Here is a 22,017-nt window from a genome sequence, read left to right on the forward strand (position 1 = left end):
GCTGGAAATAGAAACGGGTGAAAAACAGACACACAGCATGTTATCAATAAAACTTCTCTGAAAAGAGACAATATATCACTCTTTAAAACTACAGCTATCTTCTCTTTCTTTAACTAGATATATTTCTTAAGTCAGGTATATTGAGGTATAATTTATATACCATAAAAATCACTCTTTTTAGGTGTATAGTTTGACAAGTTTGATGAACGTATACAGTTTTGTAAGCACCATCACAATCAAGATTTTTCCATCATACCAAAAGTCCTCCGAAGCCCCTATTAGTCAACTTCCTCCTGCTTTCCCCTGGTATTCAATGATTTGGTTTCTGTTCCCATAGTTTTATCTTTTCCAGAATGTCATATAAATGGATTACTGCAATATGTAGCCTGTATGTTTGCCTTCTTTAACTTAGCATAAGCCGTTTGAGATGCATCCATGTTATTATTTATATCAGAAATTTGTTCCTTTTTATGGCCGACTAGTATTCCCTTGAGTATCTGTGACATCTACGATATTTCCCTTCCAACTTGGATAAGCCTATGTGGCTTGGGAAATATAATGGAACTACAGCCAATGCCAATCAAATATGTAAGATATCTTTCTTAAAAGTTAAAAGAAAGCTGATAAGAAATTTGTAGAAAAATTCTCAATGGACATACATTCTGTTTAAGTATATTAGCACAACATAAATACACTAATGTGAAAATACTGTGCTTATCAGTTGTCATAGATTAGCTGTAAAACTCAGATTTGAGGAATCCCTTATGATCACACAGGAAAACCTGCATAACTCACTGAGAGATTTTAAATATGGCACTTTGCAATTCCCAGAGGTAAGCCTTGTTAGAAGCTCAGTGGCGAGTGTGGGATAGAACTGTCAAGTAGAAGAGCGTTTTGGGCAGATGTACTGATGAAAGGAGAATATGATTCGTAAGGAAAGGGCAAGGTGTAAAATGAGATGGGGAAAATGTCATTGCAAGGATAATTCTAGATCTAGAAATACAGGCCAAGCTTTTTGAGGCAAAAAAGTAAATTTTGACATGCTTTTCATTTATTGTTCTAAATGTAGAATTGAGAACTGAAGATAATACCAAAAATACTAAAAAATACTAACAAATATCTAAAATCTTACACTGTATCTCTAAGTTTCCCACTAAGTGTAATAAAAATGGAAATTATATTTGATTTTCATTTTATTTTCTAATCACTAGCAGTTAAGCCATAATCTTAAATCTACTTCATGCATATGTAAAGCCAAGATTTTTCCCAAGCTTTGTTCCAACATACATAAGGTTCAGGGAATTATTTAATGCAATGTGCACGAATAATTTATGAATATTAAAGTGGTTACCCAAAATAGGGCATTATTAATTAAATTTATTATCTGGATTATTTTGATCTAACAAATAAATATGCAATGTGTCAGAAAGACACTGAGCTCAGTGTTTTCACAGATATAATGTAAATTATATTTTAATCTGTCCACATCCTATGTGGTAAAGATCCATTATCATCATAGTTTTATAAGTGAGAAACCAAGGCTCAGAGAGGTTAAATGGTTTATCCATATCACACAGCTAGAATGAGAAAGAGCTGGGAGTCTCCATTTTCTGAATTCAAGTCCAGTATTCCAGTGTTTTTTACTCAACAGCACACATGGCTGATGACCTGTGTGAAGCTTTGTAAACAGGCAATCCAGTATCCATAGTGTTAAGTGAAATGAAAGGTTTTTTTTAAGCATATAGACATATTCACAGTAATGTCAAATTTTCTATCAATCTTGAAACAGCTTATCTTTCCAAGAAAAAAAGTTGGAGAGATTGTTTTATTTTGCTAACATTTCTGATTTCATCAATAGACTTTCGTTTACTTTACATTTAAACATACACACTTACACTGAAACTTTTTTTCTGCACACAAAAGAGAAACAATGCTATCTTTGTTGGACAAAATTAATTGCAATAATTCTGCTAGAGATCGTTATGAAAATGAAAGTGAACATATAGAGGTCTATTTCTTTGTCATTTTATGGATATATAATTCTCCAATTTCTCAACACAAAAATAATTTTGTTTCCTAGGCAGCAAATCCTTACACATTTGATATATTTTTTTGATTTCATAGAAATAGAAATACTAAAGGAAATAACTTTAATAATAGAAGAAAATATATTGTCTCTTTTATACATTGAGAATGTCTTCCGTGAGATTTTCTTCCTGTGTTCACTTAAAAAAATCACGTTACACACACACACACACTAAAAAGCCAGATCAAGAAAGTGCTTATGTGATGCCAAAATTAAACCAACTTATTGAGTTTATAAGCCAAGAATTCCTGCAATTGGTCTTATAGGATTATCTTGCTTCATTCTTTGTACTTTTCACAGTGTGTCAAACCGGACTTATGTCCTAATGAATAAAGTCATGTGTCTATGATTTTAAAATAGATCAGATAGAATAGAGTCAGTTGGAGGCAGGGTGTCGCCGTGAAAAGAACATGTGCTATAGAGTCAAACAGATCAGTCTCCAGATCTGAGTTCAGCCACTGCCAATAAGTGACTTAACCTTTTAAACATTTTTTAAATATGGGTTGTAGTTTCTACTTTCTCATTTATTGCAGGAATGATTCTGTTAGATCAAGGAAATAAATCTTGAAATGAAACAAGTCTTAAATTCTTGTGAGGTTGCTGCTTAAAGAAGCTTTGAATATTGGAGTTACGTTACATAATAAGTTTAGTTAACTTTTATATAGGTGTTATTTCCTCTAGGGAAAATATCAAAGCTAGCTATGAAACAGATTAGAAAATGCTGGAAATTTCTAATTGTTGAAGAAAAGCAGTTATTCAAATCAAACCCTATTGGAATGAAGGAAAACGATACTCATCCAGTCAAAAGACAGGATTTTCTGTAATAATTTTGTAAACAACACGAGAAAAGAACAGCTTTGCTTACAGTGATAGTAAGTGTCCAAGACCAGTCCATAAGCCACGGAAAAAACTGCCTCCTTTTGCAATCACATCTTGAATATCTTACTAATAAGACAGAAATATTAACTGAAATCTGAGAAATTTCATATTTAACATCTTATGGAACCTTAAATACTTTAAAATATTTTTAAACCATTTAGAAACCAAAAATATTGAAGTTAAAATTCAAATGAAAACCTCTCTGTTGAAGGCCTTTTTAGATTTATTCCAATGGAAAGTGTGCCCTCTGCTGGAAAATGCTATTATAACAATTAGTTGAGAAGTACATTGTTTATTCACCCTAAGAGCTAAGCTTTATCAGGTAAGATAGGACTTGGTTCTTACTTCTATTCCTGCCAGGTAGTATTCCTCCTACTTTCAGCCTAGATGCATTTCTCACTTCACAGAATATTTCTCCTTTCCTATCCCTTTTCCTCACTCTCTCTGTGGGAAACTGGTTTTGCATTACAGCAGGAAGCAGTGCACGGGGCCGGGCCTTGTGCCTATTGAGAAAGAAGAAGGGAACCAACGGATTCCATTTTCCTGAGAGGGAGCGCTTACAGGGTCTACAAATAGTCTACTTTCACTTGTCACGGTAATTTTATGTTTATTCTAGCTCTGATCTCGTGAGGCATTTTAACTTTACCTCTTTAGCTATGCCCATCTTCCCTCTAGTTGCATAATCCCCACAGCCTGGAATATCAAAGATTACCCCTAAAACTTCAAACATGTGTGCACGCATAGGCACATACATAAAGACTGCATAGGCTTCCTAAGCGTGCTTACTTTCTTACTACTAATAATACAAATTTCCTTTTCTTCTGAAATAACTTAATCCTTTTTGAGAGGAAATAGATGACTTTTATTTTCAGCTCTATGTATATGGATTTGTGCGTGCGCATGCACACACACACGCTCACATTTTGGTCTGTCAGATTTTGTTCTCTGTGCCAGGGAACATGTGTTCCGGCAGAATGGAGACAAGCCACCTCCACCCACCTTGCATATTCTCTCCTGGATCCAAGCTTCTAGGAAATGAGTTCCCCAAAGAGAAAAATCTCTCCTAAAGCCACAGGCCCACATGGCTATCCATGGAGCTCCTCTGCTCCTGTTTATAGAATTCATACTGCTGAAATGTTGCAGCCAGAATTAAATTTGAATTGTGTGCCATGATGTTCGCTTAAATTGGAACATCTATGCCGTTTGGCCTTTGGACCTGGGTCTCATATAGAAAGATAGTTATTAAAGTCTAGGGTTGTAGGGATAACCCATACCCACTAGAATGACCCATTCATTCATTGCCAGTCAGTAACAGAGGCAAAGAGTCCTAGAGTGGAATGAGTTACGAGTGATAAGCCAGATGACCACATGGGAGGTAAGTGTTGGCAGTAACAAGGTTTAGGGATGACAAGACAGAAGATGAATTGGAAGCCTCTTTGGCTGGTAGGCACACTTCAGGAAGAGCTATTCAAGTCAAGCAGACTTAAGCAGACCTGAGGAAAGTATAAGGAGCAATACATTTAAGGGTACCCTGGTGAATGTTCAACAGTCAGCTCTTTGGGGGAAAAAAAGCCACAATTGAAAATCGTGCCAATTTCATGGTGTAACTATTCCCACCCCGGCTGATTTCAAGTGCCCAGCGTGATGTCACCGAGTGGAGTTGGGAAGAGATGTGCACACTTGACTCTTGCAAGCCGCTCTGAGCCAGTTCCAGCACCCCAATGGATACCTTCCTCTAATGAAGGGCTTTCCTACAAACATTGTCTGAGATAATCACACATGCATTGTGCTAGTATTTCATAATTGTCCAAACAAGGAATGACAAATTTTTAAGAGCATTTTTTCACCTTAGGACAAGCATTTGTAAAGGTCATAGTTAGAGAAACCTATTAACTCTCATTGATCTTAGAAGACTTATCTCCTACCACTTTCCTCCACAAATATTCCCCTTAATCAAGCTGTACCTCTAAATCTTTGACAGAATTTTGCTGTGTTTATTATAACTTGATTGATTTTTATAGACTTTATTTTTCAGGGTAGTTTTAGGTTCACAGCAAAATTGAGCTGAAGGTACAGAGATTACCCACACAGCTCTTCCCCTCACACATGCATCGCCTCCCCCGTTATCCACATCCTCCAGCCTAAACTCTCTTGAACGTTCCTATACCTGCACTTTTGCTCGTGGTGTTCACGCAAGCTGAAATGCTGCCTGCCACTTCTGTTTACAAATCCAACAGAGGGCCTTCAAAGCTCAGACGAAATGTCTCATATTCTTCCTCTGGTAAGCTTTCTCTAAGTCTTCTTTCTTTCACAAGTCTTCTCTCTTCATTCTTTAATACTTGCACTTTTGCTATAGATAGATTACTTTTTCTCTTTGAGGGCGTGTAATGTATTTTCTTGAACTGGATTATAATTATAAACTCTTTGAGAGTGAGGACAAGACCTCAGTGCTTGATTCTCTCAATACAATAACATGACCTGACCACTCATTCTCTGATTTCTAGTCCTTATTCACATGCCAAAATAGAGAAGGTAAGGTCTAATAATCAAATTAAAATTAGAATCATCACCTTTGTTAAAACCCTGCTAAAAAAGCTTTAGGCTTGTAGCCATAAAAGAATGGCATGAAGACACATCTAGCATATCTTAGCTGCATATCAGGGAGATTTCTTTCCCCAAAATACCTATGTTCTCATTCCTGAGATATGAACAGTAACCCTCCTAGAACGACTGTGCAATTGTAGAACTATTATGCATATAACTGACCTAGTAGGTTTCAAATAAAATACAAACCTATATTATCCTTTAACAAACACCAATAGCAGCAGCAGCAGCAGCAGCATCTCTCTCTCTCTCTTTCTCAGCTCAAATTAGTATTTGCCTTTTGGATTGCCTCAGTAGTATTTCTAGTTCCCAATAATTAACGTAACTAAATTTAGAAAAATACAGAAGTAAAAGAGAGCTATCTTCATTCAAACCAATCCTGTAATAGTATGGCTGATTCTCTCACAATATTATTGTACACTGCTGTATCAATTGTCTTTCCCACTAAGGTCTCAAGTGCTATATGCTATTTACTTCTAGAGATTCTAAAAATCTCTAAATTTCTAGAGGTTACTGCTATAGAACATTATTTTGGTCCTCAAGTGCAAGGATAAATTTTGTAGCATTTTTACAGAAATTAGTATGGACCAAATCTAAGATTGGACTTTGGTCTATAAAAAGGCAAAACAAAACAACAACAACAAAAGTGCTATAACAGATTGGGCCAGGGAGAAGGAGGCTGTTTTATAAAGGTCAATGTTTAAACCCCTCCTACAGAACATGATCTATGCAAAATATATCCACAATATATTCCAAAGCATAATGTCACCGGATAAACCTCAGGAGTGGAACATATGGGGGAATATGAAAAAGAAGGTATTAAAGTCTGAAAACAAGCAGGTTGGTAAGCTCATTAGCTGGGGTGGAATTTTAAAATCTTCACGTGAACGAATATATAAATCAAAATATACACATGCATTCACAGTCATGCGCACTGCATATTCACACATGGCACACTCTACACTGTTACATTATAATCTCCACACTGGAACTGCGAAATTCTGTTTTCTTTATAAATGTAAAAGCGCCCTCTGCTGGCCAACCTGTGGTATTTGCATTTTCTAGTTTCACAACAGGGAGATGTCAACATCCAATGATGAAGTTCGGGGGATTTTCTGTGGAACTCTGCATCCAAGTAAGTTTATTCCAAATACAATAAATTTTATTCATTTTGAATCTCATTTACTTTACTTTTATTTTCTTATAGAGCATTAATTCCTAAAGCAGTATAATAAAAAGTTCAGTGTAAAATAACTACTCACTCACTGTGACAAAGCAACATCAGCCAGACAACTAAAAACGACTGTACAATCAATTTTACTTACCTCATAGAATTAAAATAAGCCATATAATTAAGTATTTGCTATAATTAAAATACTTTTAGTAAAAGAAAAAGAATGTGGGCTTTGTGTCCCTCTTTTGTTTTCTAGGGAAGTGTGTCCTAGAGAAATACTGAAGTTTTCCAATATTTTCTTGTTACAGAATCATCAGTGACTTCAGAAAGCACAACTATAACATCCAGCATTAAAATCCTACTAATGTGCTGAGAACTATTCAAATACCCTTTAGAAATTATTGTGCTAATCTGGAAAAAGGTAAAATAAAAAATCTTTTTGGTATACCTTAATTATTAACCACTTTTTTAATAGGAAGCATTTGGAGGGAAGAAGAAAGAAGAAATACGAGCCCCCAGTGTGGAGACATGATGAACTCACTCTCCAGAACTATCCACTGGGGAATTCTGATATAGCACTCCTAGGATGAAGGAGAGATGTGATTAAAAGTGGTTTCAAGGTGGGCCACTGTTATTAATGGTAGTGTGTCTCACCCATCAGGTGTGTTAAGGAGTAAAATGGGCTGAAAAACAGTATATAAAGAATCTTTGCATTAAAACTATAAATAATTAACATTGTGTGCACCAAGACTACCATGCACTAAAAAAAATATTTTAGAAATTGGTTCAGAAATAAAAAATAGAGAAGTCAATTTAAAATTATAAATAATTTGAATCGCATTTTTTTCTTTCTGCATATGAAAATTCATATTTACAGAATGTGTGCAGCTGAAGTAACAAGTTTCTTTCAATGCCACTTTGGTAACTGTATTTGAAATCTTAACCCAATATATTAGAATTCAAAATAAATGTTATATATTATCAATATCAATAAGATACACAAAACAAAATTATGCAAATGCATATTAGAGACTATGGAATACTTCCACATTTGACTGTTAATTCTGTCAAAGAATGCCTATGCAAGCAAAATTCTTCTACAGTAAATTTTGCAACAAAAATTTCAATCAAAAGAACTCCAATAACTTCTTTGGGCTAATGGTGATTTACAAGTTACTTATATCAGTAATTCTTAGTTCTGAAGAGCAACAAGAAAACGAACAGACACTTGGAATGATCCATAGCATCTCTCAGTAGCAGTGTCTAACCCCTAAAGCAAAGGCACCACGTTTTCATAAATAAGTTACCCTTTGTTACTGCTCTGGAAAGGGCCAGAATGGATTGGACTAACCTGCTCCCAAATCCACATAAGCAATCCAGACATCACAAGGATCTTACAGACTAGAAGATCATTAAAGTCTGTGAATTGGATGGAGTCCTCAGATTACTGTACAGCTTACTGTACTCTCACACGTTCTCAGACTATTATATATTTTAATAGTCTGTACTTGTCTTTCATAGCACTTAGTGTATGACTATTACAAAGCACTTACTGTGCAGCTATATAGTGACTGGGCTGACACACCCAACAGTTGAAAGTGCCGGGGGGCAGAAGTCATTTCTGTTTGCTTCCCCCCCACCACCCCCTGTATTTACGGTACTGAGCACTGAACACTACATGCCTGGCATAGGATAGGAGTTTGATAAAGACGTGGTAAATGAAAGAAGAGAAAGGAAGCGAGGGACGGAGAGAAGGAGGGAGGGAGGGAATCCAGGAGGGAAAAAAAACCCTTTCTGTCCCCTAAGGCCATTATTAAGATCTAGATTTTATTTTTTCCACAAGATACAGCTTTAAGTTTTATATTAAATAGTAGGAAAATAGAAATTTTTTAAAGTTTTGCCTTTAATTTTGTCCACTTGGAGACCGAGAATCCTCCATAGATAGATAAACTACAGGCCGACAAGACGCATTAGTCTGGCAACTTTCGATGAAAAACCCTCGTAGGAGATGCAGGATCATCTCCCAGCCTCCATCGTGTCTTCAGTCCTTTCTAGTGTGGATTTAGAAAATAGCCGGTAACCCACAGAGATGTCAGGTAGTCCCCCAGGGAAGTTTATTAAAAAGTGAGAACCCCACAGTCAGCTAGCAGATTTTGGCATTCCTATAGAATCACGATTTCTGAAGGAAAGCATAGCTGCTCAAATTGGAAAAAAAAAAAAAAAAAAACTCCAGAATTCAGGGTTAAAAGCTTCGCTGTTCTACACATTAAACCTTGCTACTTAAAGTGTGGGCCAGGAGCAGCAGTAGCTGCATTGCCCGGGAGCACGTGAGAAAGGCAGACGCTCAGGCCCCGCATAGGACCTACTGAATCAGAATCTGCAATTCAACAAGACCCCCTCCTCCGCTAGATTCCTAAGCGCTTCAAAGCTTCAGAAGCGTTGCATTTAAAAACAACAAACACCATAAACTAGGCCAAATAGCAGGCAAACTATCAAAAATATTGGTACTATTCATGACAAAAGATTGTTATCCTAAATATTTACGTAGTTCATATAAACCAGCAAGAAGAATATAAATACCCTAATGGAAAAATAGATAATTAACAACAAAAAGGAATGAACTTGTGAAAGATGTTTTTCATTAGAAATCAAAAAATTCAAATTGAAGTAACAAAATGCCAAATTAGAAGAGTTTGAAAATAACATCACCCACTCTCGTAGAAGAGACTTCTGGGCAATAAGCACTGTCCTACACTGCTGGAGGACATGGAAATTGGTACAAGTTCCTGCAGCGAAATTTGATATTAATTATCAAATGTATTAAATTTATAGAAATCATTTGATTCAGCAATTCCAATTAGGTAACATGTTTTTAAGAATTAAAGTGAGACATAAATTCACAGAGTTGTTGTGGCATTATTCACGTTGTAGAAATTTGGAAACATCCTAAATGTTCAACAATTAGTTCATCAATTATAATGCATCCAATGGATGAAACTATTATTCAATCTTTAAAAACCATGCTATAGGGCTGGCCCCGTGGCTTAGTGGTTAAGTGCGTGCGCTCTGCTGCTGGGCGGCCTGGGTTCAGATCCCGGGTGCGCACCGACGCACTGCTTCTCCGGCCATGCTGAGGCCACGTCCCACATACAGCAACTAGAAGGATGTGCAACTATGACATACAACTATCTACTGGGGCTTTGAGGGAAATAAATAAATAAATAAATAAATAAAATTATAAAAACCATGCTATAGAAGAGTATCTAATGAAATGCCATTACATATAAACAGCCAGGTACATAAAAAGACCTGAAGGATACATACCCGCTTGTTAAGAGTAATATATCTATGCTGGGGGAGTATGGGTGACTTTTTCTTTGTGTGTTTCCATGTTTTGCAAATTTCCTGCAATGCAGACGTATTACTTTTCTGAGTAGAAAACAGTAAACTTTGCAGTGGTGTGCTGGAGTCAGCTTATACTGGCTCACAAGAGCCAACTGTTAAATTTTCGGGAATTTTGTGAGCCAGCTGTTAAGCACAGCCATATAAAATGATTAAATTACATAAACTTACAATTAAATAAATTATATTAAAACAAAGGTAATAAATATTTAAAGCTCATCATTTCCTGATCATTTTACTAGATTTTACTATTATCTATGATGTTGAGACTATTTATGCCTGTGGGATCTGTACGGTGGAAATGCTACATGACAGTGTGCACGTCTCTTCCTACCTTTGTGTTCAGTGACATTACGTTGGAGGCTTGAAATCAGCCTTAGTGGGAGTAGTTACACCATGGAGTTGGGCAAATCAGGGCTTTTTTTCTTTTCTCCAGAGAGCTAGCTACTTGCTCAACATTTACTAGCACACCACAGACTCTAAGTATCTCTTGAGAAAACAGAATGTGACCCTTTTGGGGAGAGAGGAGAGGAGAGGATTCTCCTGTTATGAGCAAATTAGAGAGGGGAACATAAATCAGCTTGATTGTTCAGGGCTGTTTCACATCAAAAGGGTGGATGCGGCGGCATCTAGCTCGCACATCAATTAATTACTGCAATTCAAGCCAAGCCCAGTTTAGCATCTATTCATCGTCCTTTCTACAGCCTTGGTTTTGGTCTCTACAATCCAGCTGAACCTCTCTGAGACACCCCAATGTGGAAAACAGGGGAAAAGGTAGTGGCCTTATTTAATAATTAGACCTTTGGATGAGTCAAACTAATTAATGTATTTGAAAGTACTTTGACAACCATGAAATATAGGGCATGCTTATGATATCACATTACAAGGACCATGGATATCTTATAAAGTAAAATTAGAACCAAATGTGTTCATATTCATAACATATTAATACTGCATTACTTTTGAAAACATTTGTAGCCACAAAGAGGAATTATTTTAATTTAATCTACTCTAGAAAATTTATTTTAATAAAAATGTTCACAAAACCCGAAAGCCCCAATTTTTTCCCTCTGTTTAACAGATCCTGATGTCATCAATGCACCAACTGATTTTTCTGGAAGTAGCAATTAGCATATGTGAAGTATGTACACTTTCCAAGTACCTGAAACTACAGAAGAATCTGCATAAGACGATTCCAATGCATTATTCTCCATGTCACAGCCATCCTTCTCTGGACTTGGCTGATCTGTTGCTAGAAGCACTGGCTCTTTAACTTCCAGACCATCTTCTTGTAATAAATTCTCAGTTTCTATGAATAAAAATATTAGAATGTAAACAATAGTGCAGTGCAAGTTTTTATACAGTATACAGAATTGTTATTCTTATTTTGACAACAAAATGGGGGTTCCTAATAGATATTTACCTGAATACACTTAAATACTTAGAAATTCTAAACAGAATGTAAACTGTATTGCAATGCAAGTTTTTATACGATATAAATTGCTGTTATTGTTATTTTGAAAATCAAGTGGGGGTCGCTAGTAGAGATTTGCCTGAATATATTTCAACACTTTGACATTTTGAAGAGCTTGGAACATGTTTTTTGTTCTGACACAGTATTTTTATTTTTAATATGGACACAGTGAGTAATTCTTTTGTAATGATTAAATTTTATCTAAAAAGACAATATGATAAGTATTATGCTAATCACAAGAAAAGTGCGATGATTTCCTCTCTGACCCTCACCTTTAGGAAGGAAGCCACTCAGTGATACAAAGTCACATTTAAGGCTGAATTAATGAAAATGCAAATTGGTGATGGTTTTTCTTTAGCTTGTGTTCTTGCCATTTTGTTCCCTCGCTGTGCGTTCCACACAAGATGTACATATGCTTTAATGTCAGCCGAAATTCATGTATTCTGAGTTTCTGGAGATTTTTTACAATTCAATGAAATATTCTGCACCCTTCCTTTCTCCATCCCTCCATTTCTCCCTTTCAGCCTTTCCTCCTTCAACCAACACGGATTGAGTGTTTTCTTAAGGACATATGTGGGTTACAAAGGAAAACAAGAATTTCTGTCCTTGTGAAGTGACAATCTGTCAAGGAAGACTGATGTCATAAAGAAAATTTCCTCAAGTATCATTTGGGACTAGTCTATCTTAAAGAATAAGGAGAAAATGTGTCCTGGGTTTGGAGAATTTCCTGAAGAAAACCGTTATGACTTTGGACTTTTGTCTTTGGACAAGACAACTTGACAATATTTGCAGCTACATGTTAAGTTATTTTCGGGGCTTATAATCATAATGGTCAACTTATTTTGTGCTTACCATATGAGCACTTTACATATCTTAAATCATTTAATCCTCAAAATAACCCTAGGTAATAAGTAATATTATTATCCTCATTTCACAGAGGAGTAAACTGAGGTACCAGCGCTGGGAGGGCAAGTACCCGGCCAAAGTCACACATCTAGGGAAGTGAAGGAGCCAGGATCCAACAAGCATCAGGATCCAGAGTCTAGGCTTCTTCTGTATAGTCAGCTCCAGTCACCATAACAAAATACCATAGACTGAGTGGCTTATGGCACAGAAATTTATTTTCTCATAGTTCCAAAGATTGGAAGTCCAAGATCAATATGTCAGCAGGTTGGTGTCTGGTGAGAGCACTCTCCTTAGGTTGCAGAAGGCCACCTTCTCTCTGCATCTTCACATGGTGGAGAGAGAGAGAGACAGAGATCTCTCTCCATCTTCTTATAAGGCCACAGTGTTATCCAATTAGGGCCCACCCTTCTGACCTTTCATTTAACCTTAATTACTTCCTAAGGACATTATCTCCAGATATAGTCACATTGGGGGTTAGAGCTTTAACATATGAATTTGTGAGGGGAGGGACACAATTCAGTCCATAGTTCTTAACTACAAGAATAATCACAGCTAACTTTGTTCTGGTCATCAAGGCCTGCCAGAAAAATGCTTAGATTCCCATAATAAGATGTACCCCTGACTCCTCTGATTGGATTTTCTGAGGAAATGAGAAGTAAACTGTACTTATTTGGAATTAATTGGTCAGGAGCAACCCGACTGTTGGGAGGGGTGGTGAGAGAGTATAAGAACGCTGGGCCCCAGACAGAGATTGGCATTTGCCATCCAACCTTCAAAAGAAGCTAAGAGACCCCTTTCTACTCTGCTCCTGCTCCCTGCCCTCGGAAAAGCCTACATATCGGAGTCAACAACCATCATCACCCACTTTAGTCGAATGAGGGAGGAGCCCCAACTATGAGAGGACCCTGCCATGGGATCAGGGAGGGACAAAAGGGTGGTGGATAATTGGTGTCACTTGTTTTCTTTTCAGAAGGCCTTTCCCTGTTTATAAAGTGCTTGGCTTTGGCCAGTCAAAACGTGTGCATGGGCTGGGAGAATTTGGATAAACTAGTCCCTAAGCCATTCTGAAACACACACATAAAGGGCTAATCATAATACAAAGTTATGGCATACAATAAGGAAAGTAAAGGAGAAGGCATCTGACTACTGGATGTACGTGATGAGGTGTGTGATAACACAGGTATGATGGGATTTACTATATATACTGTATCTAGATTACTATTGTTCAAAGAATTATAATTTGAAAAATCACATTAAACTTCTAACAAGGCACCTTGTAAAGTGGAACTTAACGATATCTTAGAAATATGGCCAGACATGTTGTCAGGAGAATCTAGAAGACACTTTGAAACAGATCTTCTAGACTCTTTCTAAACAAGTATTCCACTGTACACAACTATAAAATGGGTAGGTACCCTCTATTTGGGGGGTGGATATGACAAGATCTTTTGTGATCGAAAAGGCTGCCCTTTCTAATATCCCTTGATACACTGAGGCCAAAATTTCCCAGGGAACAAAAAAATCTAGAGTGTAGCCATTTCCCTTTGAAGTTCAAGTCCTAGAATGTTTGTCATGGATGGAAACGGTCCCATGAGGTCATGAAGGGGAACTCATCATGAGAGGGTGTGGTCTGGACTGGGCTCCAGTTCATCCTTGAGGTGTGTGAAATCTGGCCCCATCATAGTATGTAACTTCGGCTGCAAGTCCCTTCAGACGGAGCAAACTGGCATTAGAGTTATGCTGTGGAAACAATGGCTGGGCCACAATGTATAAACGAAAAAAACCATAATCTTGATGTTGGAAGCAAGTGGTACCACTATGCACCCTCCAGAGAAGTGAAGCAAAATAAAGATGCTTCTGACCGAGAAGGACTTTTTATACAGTTACACTTCGCTGTGGAGACAGAAGCAGTAACAGTAGAAACCTCGGAATCTGCTGGTGGACAGATCATGGAATTACTGCCTGGCTTTTGAAAGCTAGATTGACCACCTTTGGCTGAGTAAGCCCCCCCTCCCTGAAAATCCTTAAATAATTCCATAGAGAAGGGAGAACTGCAAGGCCTCTTGAGCTTTTCACTTGTGGGGGGCTTGAACATATAACACCACACAGCCTTTGTTTTGGGGTGAAGTAAAAAGACCTTGTCCAAACATCTTAATTACATTCACTCCCCATAGTTCATTCGCACACAGGTCCATTAATGCCAATTTATAATATTTCAGGGTTTTTTAATACCTCATAGTAAAAATATTTGACTCTCTCTCTCCATATATATATATATATATCGATGTGTGTGTATTTCTAACTACTGGGCAAAATTAAGCTATTTCATAGAGTATAGTATAGCAACATAATATGCTGTTTAATAATTTAGAACTATCTGTTTTTATTTTGCATATGTAACTTAGAAAATTGTTTACTATGTATCTTACTCCATTAGAAAGTGTGGTATAGGGGCCAGCCTGGTGGCGCAAGCAGTTAGGTGAGCCCGCTCCGCTGAGGTGGCCCGGGGTTTGCCGGTTCAGATCCCGGGCACGCACTGACACAACGCTTGGCAAGCCATGCTGTGGCAGCGTCCCATAGAAAGTGGAGGAAGATGGGCATGGATGTTAGCCCATGGCCCGTCTTCCTCAGCAAAAAAAGAGGAGAATTGGCAGATGTTAGCTCAGGGCCGATCTTCCTCACAAAAAAAAAAAAAAAGTGTGGTATATGAGAATAGGGACTTTGGATGTCTCATTTAAGTCCATATCCCCAGCACCTAGAATAGTGTCTGGTGTAACGTTGGCACTCATTACATGTTAACTGAATGACTGACTGACCAAAGAACTGAATGAATAGAAGTGAAGTAAGCTTGAAATGATTATAATTCATTTAAGTCATTCATTACCAATTAACTTGCGATTTGTCTTACATATGCTATTTTTGAAAACATAGGATATATACTCTGAAAAGAAACATAAGATGGCAGTTCATATTAGCTTTACAAATAATATATGTGAAAGGGCTACAGAATGTTACTTTTATTATTATAATTAAATAATTTAAAAAACTCACAGGAGGTAATATTGAGGAATGTTGGCAATTACAGACCTTTTACCAAATTTTCAATAAATTCCTTAAAAATGTATATAAATGTCCAGAAGACTATACAGCAGAGTTGTAATAACCATTAACATATTTTCTTCCAGTTTATTTGTGTCTATTCAATGTTAAAATTATCTTGATAAAAATTTTAGGCAATTACTTTGTTTCTAAAATAAGATGAGTAGTGGAAAGTTTTGAACTAGGAGTCAGCTGCCAATATTCTGGCCCAGTCTGCTGAATTTTGAGATCTGCGGGAAGTTAATTTTTTCCCAGGCAGCAGTTTCCTCATTTGTAAAGGGAATAAAATCGATGATCTCTCAAATTGCTTTCAGTTTTGAAATTTTGATTCTAAATATCCTCCTGTTTGGCATTGTGTCTACGGCCTTCATTAAACTGTAAATCACTAGGGGAAATATACAAACGCATCCTTAGCAGAATTAGAAATACCTGCATTGCTTTCGAAGCCATTGGCGCCTGTTAGCTCTTGGACAAGTGCATCGTTTCCTGTTTCACTCAGAACAGTCAGAAATGTAGAAAACCAATTTTCTTTCTGCACGATCCTTTTCAGCAGCTCTCTTACACCTGATTCATTTCCATTATTTGCTGCAGCAGCAATCTGTTTTAAGAGAAAAGTAGAATTAGAGAAAATCAAACATCTCCTGAAGAAATTTAAACAGAAACTAGCCTTTAAAAAAGTTGAGCAATTAAGCATTAAATATAAATAAAGGCTTATTTTTCAAATACTAAAGAAAACAGCAATGCCACTCGTAGCAATTCTGGATTCTAGGGGGAAAAAGTCTCTGGGCCAGACCCCTTTTAAATATGCACCATTTTTTTAAGCTATTGAGATATTCAAACCTGACGCTTAGGAAATAAACGTTTTACCCCTGCCACTCAGAACAAGGGGTGCAAAGAAAGTGTCTTGAATTTCTAGCCATGCTATGTCTATTTACATCAATCTCTTTCTGTATTTCTAGGGCTTGCTTGCTTTTTTCTTTTAACCCCTGGAGTCTATAAATGGAAAATCAAACATTTCTTATTTGACTCCTCTTTCTTTACTCTGACCATTATGGAATAAGTAATTACTATCACAGATTTATATTCTTGCCTATTTAATATTTGCACTATTATAATTGCTATAACAAATTTTTCTTAAATTTGTGTTTACTTAATATCATGAGACAAATTTATTTCTATACTCCTTTTTGCATGTATGGGGCAAAATTATTTCTATATCCATTCATTACAATCTTTAGCCTTTACTTAATTTCTCTTTTAATCTAGTAAGTCTTTTGAAATGTGGATCACTTGTGTAATCATTACCACAGTGCATCTCCTCAGTTCTTAATACAGCACCAAACATTTGGAGAAAAGACTAATATAAGCCACATTTATACCAGAATGAAATTAGACAGGACATCACCAGCTTGCTGTGCCATTAGGCAAGCCACTTCATCTCTCTGGGCCTCAGTTTCTACATGTGTCAAATGAGACAACTGAAAATAAATTCAGGAATTCTCCATCCTAGCTGCACATTAGACTCACCTGGGGGAGCTTTAGAAAATACTGGTATCTAGGATCTACCCCCAAAGATTCTGATTTGTCTAAGTTGGGAAACCAGAAATTATTTTTTAAAGCATCTCATGATTCTAATCAGCAGCTTAGATGAGAAATACTGACATATACTCTCAAACGTCCTTCTCAACATTTGCCCATCTTCTACATGTATAATTTGGATTGTTTACCTAGATTAATTGTTTTCTAAAAATTTGTGCATTTTCTAGTCCTATAAATATATCCCATAACCTTTTAATGTCAGAAATTTGTTTGCATTTTTGGAACAACGTCTGGCACAAATTCAGTGTTAGCTATTATTATAGTTGACTAGGAAAAGCACCTACCTTTACTACTACCTTTCCTAAGTGGACACTACTCAGTACAAGAATATACAGCATGATTTCTACCCAATGGATATATTAGTCTTAGTTAATAATGTTATTATAAAGGCTTTGCACATATTAACCCAGAAACCCTGAAGAAGGTACCAATATTAACCCATTTTACAGATCAGAAGTCTAAGGCACAGAGAAGTCCAACAACCCCCCTAAGGCAATAAAGTTAGTAAATGGCAGAGGTAGGATCTGATCCCAGGCAATTGGCTTCAGAGGCTGAATACTGCCTTTTGAGCTATAATTATAGCTAATAATTGTCTCCAATTTTAAATTCATTTTCTGGCAAAAAGTGATTAAAATGACTACTTGACTTAATAAAATTTAAATGATTTCAATCCATCTCCCCCACAACATTTTCTAAGCAGATTCTTGCTCATTTCCTACCTTTTCTCTAACTTCATTAATCTCCTAATGGAAATTCTTTGTCTTCTCTGGTGTTTGTGACATCTTTATTATTATCTGCTAATTTAAGCAATAATTGCTAAAGATGTTAAATAAGACTGGTTTGAGCTCCTTCTTTTAACTCAACTATTCTCTGTCTTAATTACGCCATCCTTTAATCAGCTTTAAATCCATCTGACAGAAGTAATCAGAAAGAATTTCTCTAAAAAGAACAAGTGAGGCACTGTAATGAACACTTTTATTAAAAACCTAAGCATAATTATATCCACTAAATTTTCTTCAACTATTAATCAGTTAAGTTGATTTTTACTGTAGAATTACATTTGTCAACTTGCTTTGTCCTTATTGAGTTCAGGCATTTGAGGATCCTCATGCCATTATTTCCTACAAGTATTTTCATTATTTGAATGTGAAACTATGTATAATATTTGTGCAATTTTAGCAACTTTATCAAGATTGAATTTTTAAGAAATCTTCCCAGTTTGGATGCTAGAAAGTACATCAATTCCCTTTGAAGCAACCACACAATTTTTTTTTTACTTAATCTGTTCTCCTAAAGCCTAGTAAAGATATTAGATCCCAATATATAAACTCGATTACTGAAATTCTTCAGAAGTGAATATTTAGACTTGAGACCGCAACAGGACATATAATGATTCCCACTCATGTTCCTCCCCCACTGAATGTTTTCTCTGAATATGAAGTCATAAATGTCTATGGATACATTGTTAACTAGTTTATGGAATATAAAATAAATATGAATTTGTGGAGAATACAATTTAATGTTTTCATATTCTAAATTCTTTGACCTATGGGGTTTCTTTCCAATAGAAATCAGTGAAGAAACCAGTGATCTTTCCATTAAGCACTGACTTGCCAACACAATTGTCAAGTTTGATAAAAAAATGTTTTCTCTCCCTCATTACAACCTGAGATAGCTATTTAAATATAACAGTGATTTTTTAATACAGCAGAGCTAAATTCTCAGTACCAGTAAATCAAGAAGTAAAGCTCACATGTTAAAAACAAAGAATTTCAAAGAACTAGTTCCCCACAAAGAGTTGATGTCTTACCAATGAATATGTATTGTCATATTGACATAACTAATTTCTCATTAGTACTTTTTCTTGCTAATCAAATTCTTATCCATCCTAGTTTACCTGACCATACGATGAGCTGAGGGAAACTGACTCAGGTACACAACTTCATGTAGGGAGAACTGGACTCAGTTTCTAGCTGCACTGGTCCTAGTATCTCTGGTTCTTCTATGTAAGTGAGAGGTATATGCTTTGAACTGGCCAGGGCTGAAACATGCACCTCTCTTCAGCTGTTCAGATTGATATTAAGACAGTATGGAAATGTTTATATGATCACTTCTTTTCCAGAATTCATGGCTGTCTAAGTCAATGGATGTGCCAAGATGTCACTAAGCATCCTAAAATAGAGGCAGGTCTGTACAGGGGCACTCCCTTACTGTTAGGAGTCATTCTATTATAATGGTCTATAAAGCGATTCTTGTATTTATTGCTGAGTCTCCAGTATTTACAATAGTGCCTTGCATACACTGGACATTCTTTAATTATTTGTTAGAATAATGAACACTGATCAACACTACAACATAATCTCTGTGAAAGCAGAGACAATGACTGCATGATTATCCAATTTTTTCACCACTAGCATGGTGTCTGGCACAAAGATGTCACTCCATCAATTTACAAACAAAATGAATGAATAATCAATCAGTTAAATAAGTTTTTTTGGGTACATGTTGGACACAAAACTAAATCTAGGATCATGTTCAGAAACTCTGATGTATGGGGGGCGGGGACTAGGTGGTAGATGTGGAAATCCTAAACTAAAATAACAGACCAAGTGGAAAACGTCTACCTGAAAACAGGAAAAGAATTAAAACAAAATATTTTTTAGAAGTCCTGATTTCTTAGTTAAATGCTACTTTACACTGTCAAAAAAGCAAATTTGGAGATCTTATGTCCATCATTCACCCATTTCCAAATGCCTGGCAAGGCAATTCATTGTATCATGTGTTCTTATCTTTTATTCCAGACAACATTTTGGAAATAAATTCAATCAATCAATCCTTATTAAGCGCCAACCCTATACCTAGTCTTGGATAGGTTCTGGGAGCTTAAAGATGCAAGACATAGGTTTTCCTTCGAATCACAGTTTCATCCAGGGACTTTAAGAAGCAGGTCTCAATTTCAACATGGGAGATTTACCTAAATCCCTGAAACTTTAAATTCACAAGGAAATGTAACCAAATGAATGATAATAAAAGTCATCGTCATCATATTAAAATAGCTCTTTATTATTTATAAAGGTTTTTCATAAACATGATTTCTCATTTGTGTTCACTAAAACAAGTAAGAGGAGAAATTATTATTATGTCCATTTTCACAGTCAAACTTAGGATCAGGGAACTTAAATAATTTGGCCCAAAGTAACACATATAGTAGGAAACAAAGATAGATCTCAAATCCAGGTCTTGCATTCCAAATTCCCATTTGCTGTTATAAGATAAACATTCATCAATGACCCCCATATCAATATAGATTCTTCTAAACCTAGTGCTTCCTTCTCAGTGTCCTCCATAGCTTATTTTTGAGACTGATGATACATGTAAAATGACGGGTAAAAAATTATTCCATAATTACACAGAGATACTCTTCCTCTTTAGAGATCCTCAAATACATAGCTCCTCCATCTTTCAGAGCCTCCTTTGAAATATGAATCTAAGAGTTTGGGTTGTTTTAGCTTTAACTGCTACCAGTACACAAATGTCCCTTTACTCTATATCTTCTTTGTGTCAAATCCCTTGCATTACTGCTAGCTGCCTCCAAGCTTGCCAGAATCAAGAACTTGGATAAAATCTAGCTGGCGGAAATTCAATCCAGGCAAGACAAAAGTGATGCTGATAGGCAGAAGTATTTAGAGTAAATAAGGAGAAGTGCTGTTTCGCTGGCAATCGGGACATCGTACCCACCAAACATAAACAGCTTTGTGGTGTTACTGGACTCTGTTGCTTCTGGACTTCCTAACAGCTACTGTGGCTGGAAATGCCATCTTCCATCTCCAGCTGGCTTGAAGGCTGCATACTGTCTTCCAAATTAAGATTCTGCCACAGTGATGTACACATTTGTCATATCCAGCTGGACTACTATAATGCGTTCTAGCTGGTTCTCAATACACAAAACTACATAAACGTTACAGACAACAGCGTAAAGTAATTTACTTGTTGGGAAAACCAGCCATCAAAATTAGACGCATGCTTGGGTCTTTGGACAGGCCCCATGGCTGTCAAGTATACAAAGGAGCATTACGTTTAGTCACTAAAGACCAAGCCACATCATAGGCTGATGTGAGACCAATGCCCAGAACTTTGTAATGAGGATACAAACAATTGATGAATTAAAAAAAGAGAGAAGGAAAGAAAATTCAAAATCATAGCATGTTAGACAAAGCCTTTGACTTTTAGTCATGGGTTTATTTGCCTATATGCCTTTCAAAATAAGACTTATGACTTACAATCTTGAATAAGTCAGATTCACATAGGTCAACATTCCTACACTTCACAGTACATCCTCACTCATAGAAAAACAACAAACAATAAAACATTACATTAAAGTGTAAAGTCATCTGTAAAATTTACCCTGTCAAAATGCCACCAAAGGGGCCGGCCCAGTGGCGGTGTAGCGGTCAAGATCGCACGTTCTGCTTCACCAGCTGGGGGTTCGCTGGTTCGGATCCTGGGCTCGGACATACTCATCGCTCATCAAGCCATGCTGAGGCTGGGTCCCCCAACTACAAGGACATACAACTATCTACTGGGGCTTTGGGGAGAAAAAAAAGGAAAAAAGGAGGAAGACTGGCAACATATGTTGGCTCAGAGCTAACAATCTTCCTAAAAAAAAAAGATGGCTTGTGAAAAGAAACACTATTCCTTCACTAATATGAAAAACTGCAACCGGTGGCATATTTTTTTAACGAATTATCTCTAACTTTTGATTTGCAGAGAATGTTGAAACTTTGACTAAAGGGA

At 36.5% G+C, this 22,017-nt stretch overlaps 1 protein-coding gene across 1 annotated transcript in view; it reads right to left on the reverse strand.

The window, feature by feature from the left end:
- Positions 1–22,017, reverse strand: part of IFIH1 (interferon induced with helicase C domain 1) — a 55,692-nt gene that overhangs the window by 31,955 nt on the left and 1,720 nt on the right. Inside the window, exons 2-3 of the mRNA XM_004428259.3 lie at positions 16,054–16,222; positions 11,308–11,454 (exon numbers count right to left, since the gene is read on the reverse strand). Coding sequence (XP_004428316.2) covers positions 11,308–11,454; positions 16,054–16,222 — 316 coding nt within the window. The remainder of the gene's footprint in view (positions 1–11,307; positions 11,455–16,053; positions 16,223–22,017) is intronic.

The sequence above is a fragment of the Ceratotherium simum genome, chromosome 9 (assembly GCF_057802395.1).
Source record: "Ceratotherium simum simum isolate JZ-2026a chromosome 9, ASM5780239v1, whole genome shotgun sequence".
NCBI lineage: Eukaryota > Metazoa > Chordata > Mammalia > Perissodactyla > Rhinocerotidae > Ceratotherium > Ceratotherium simum.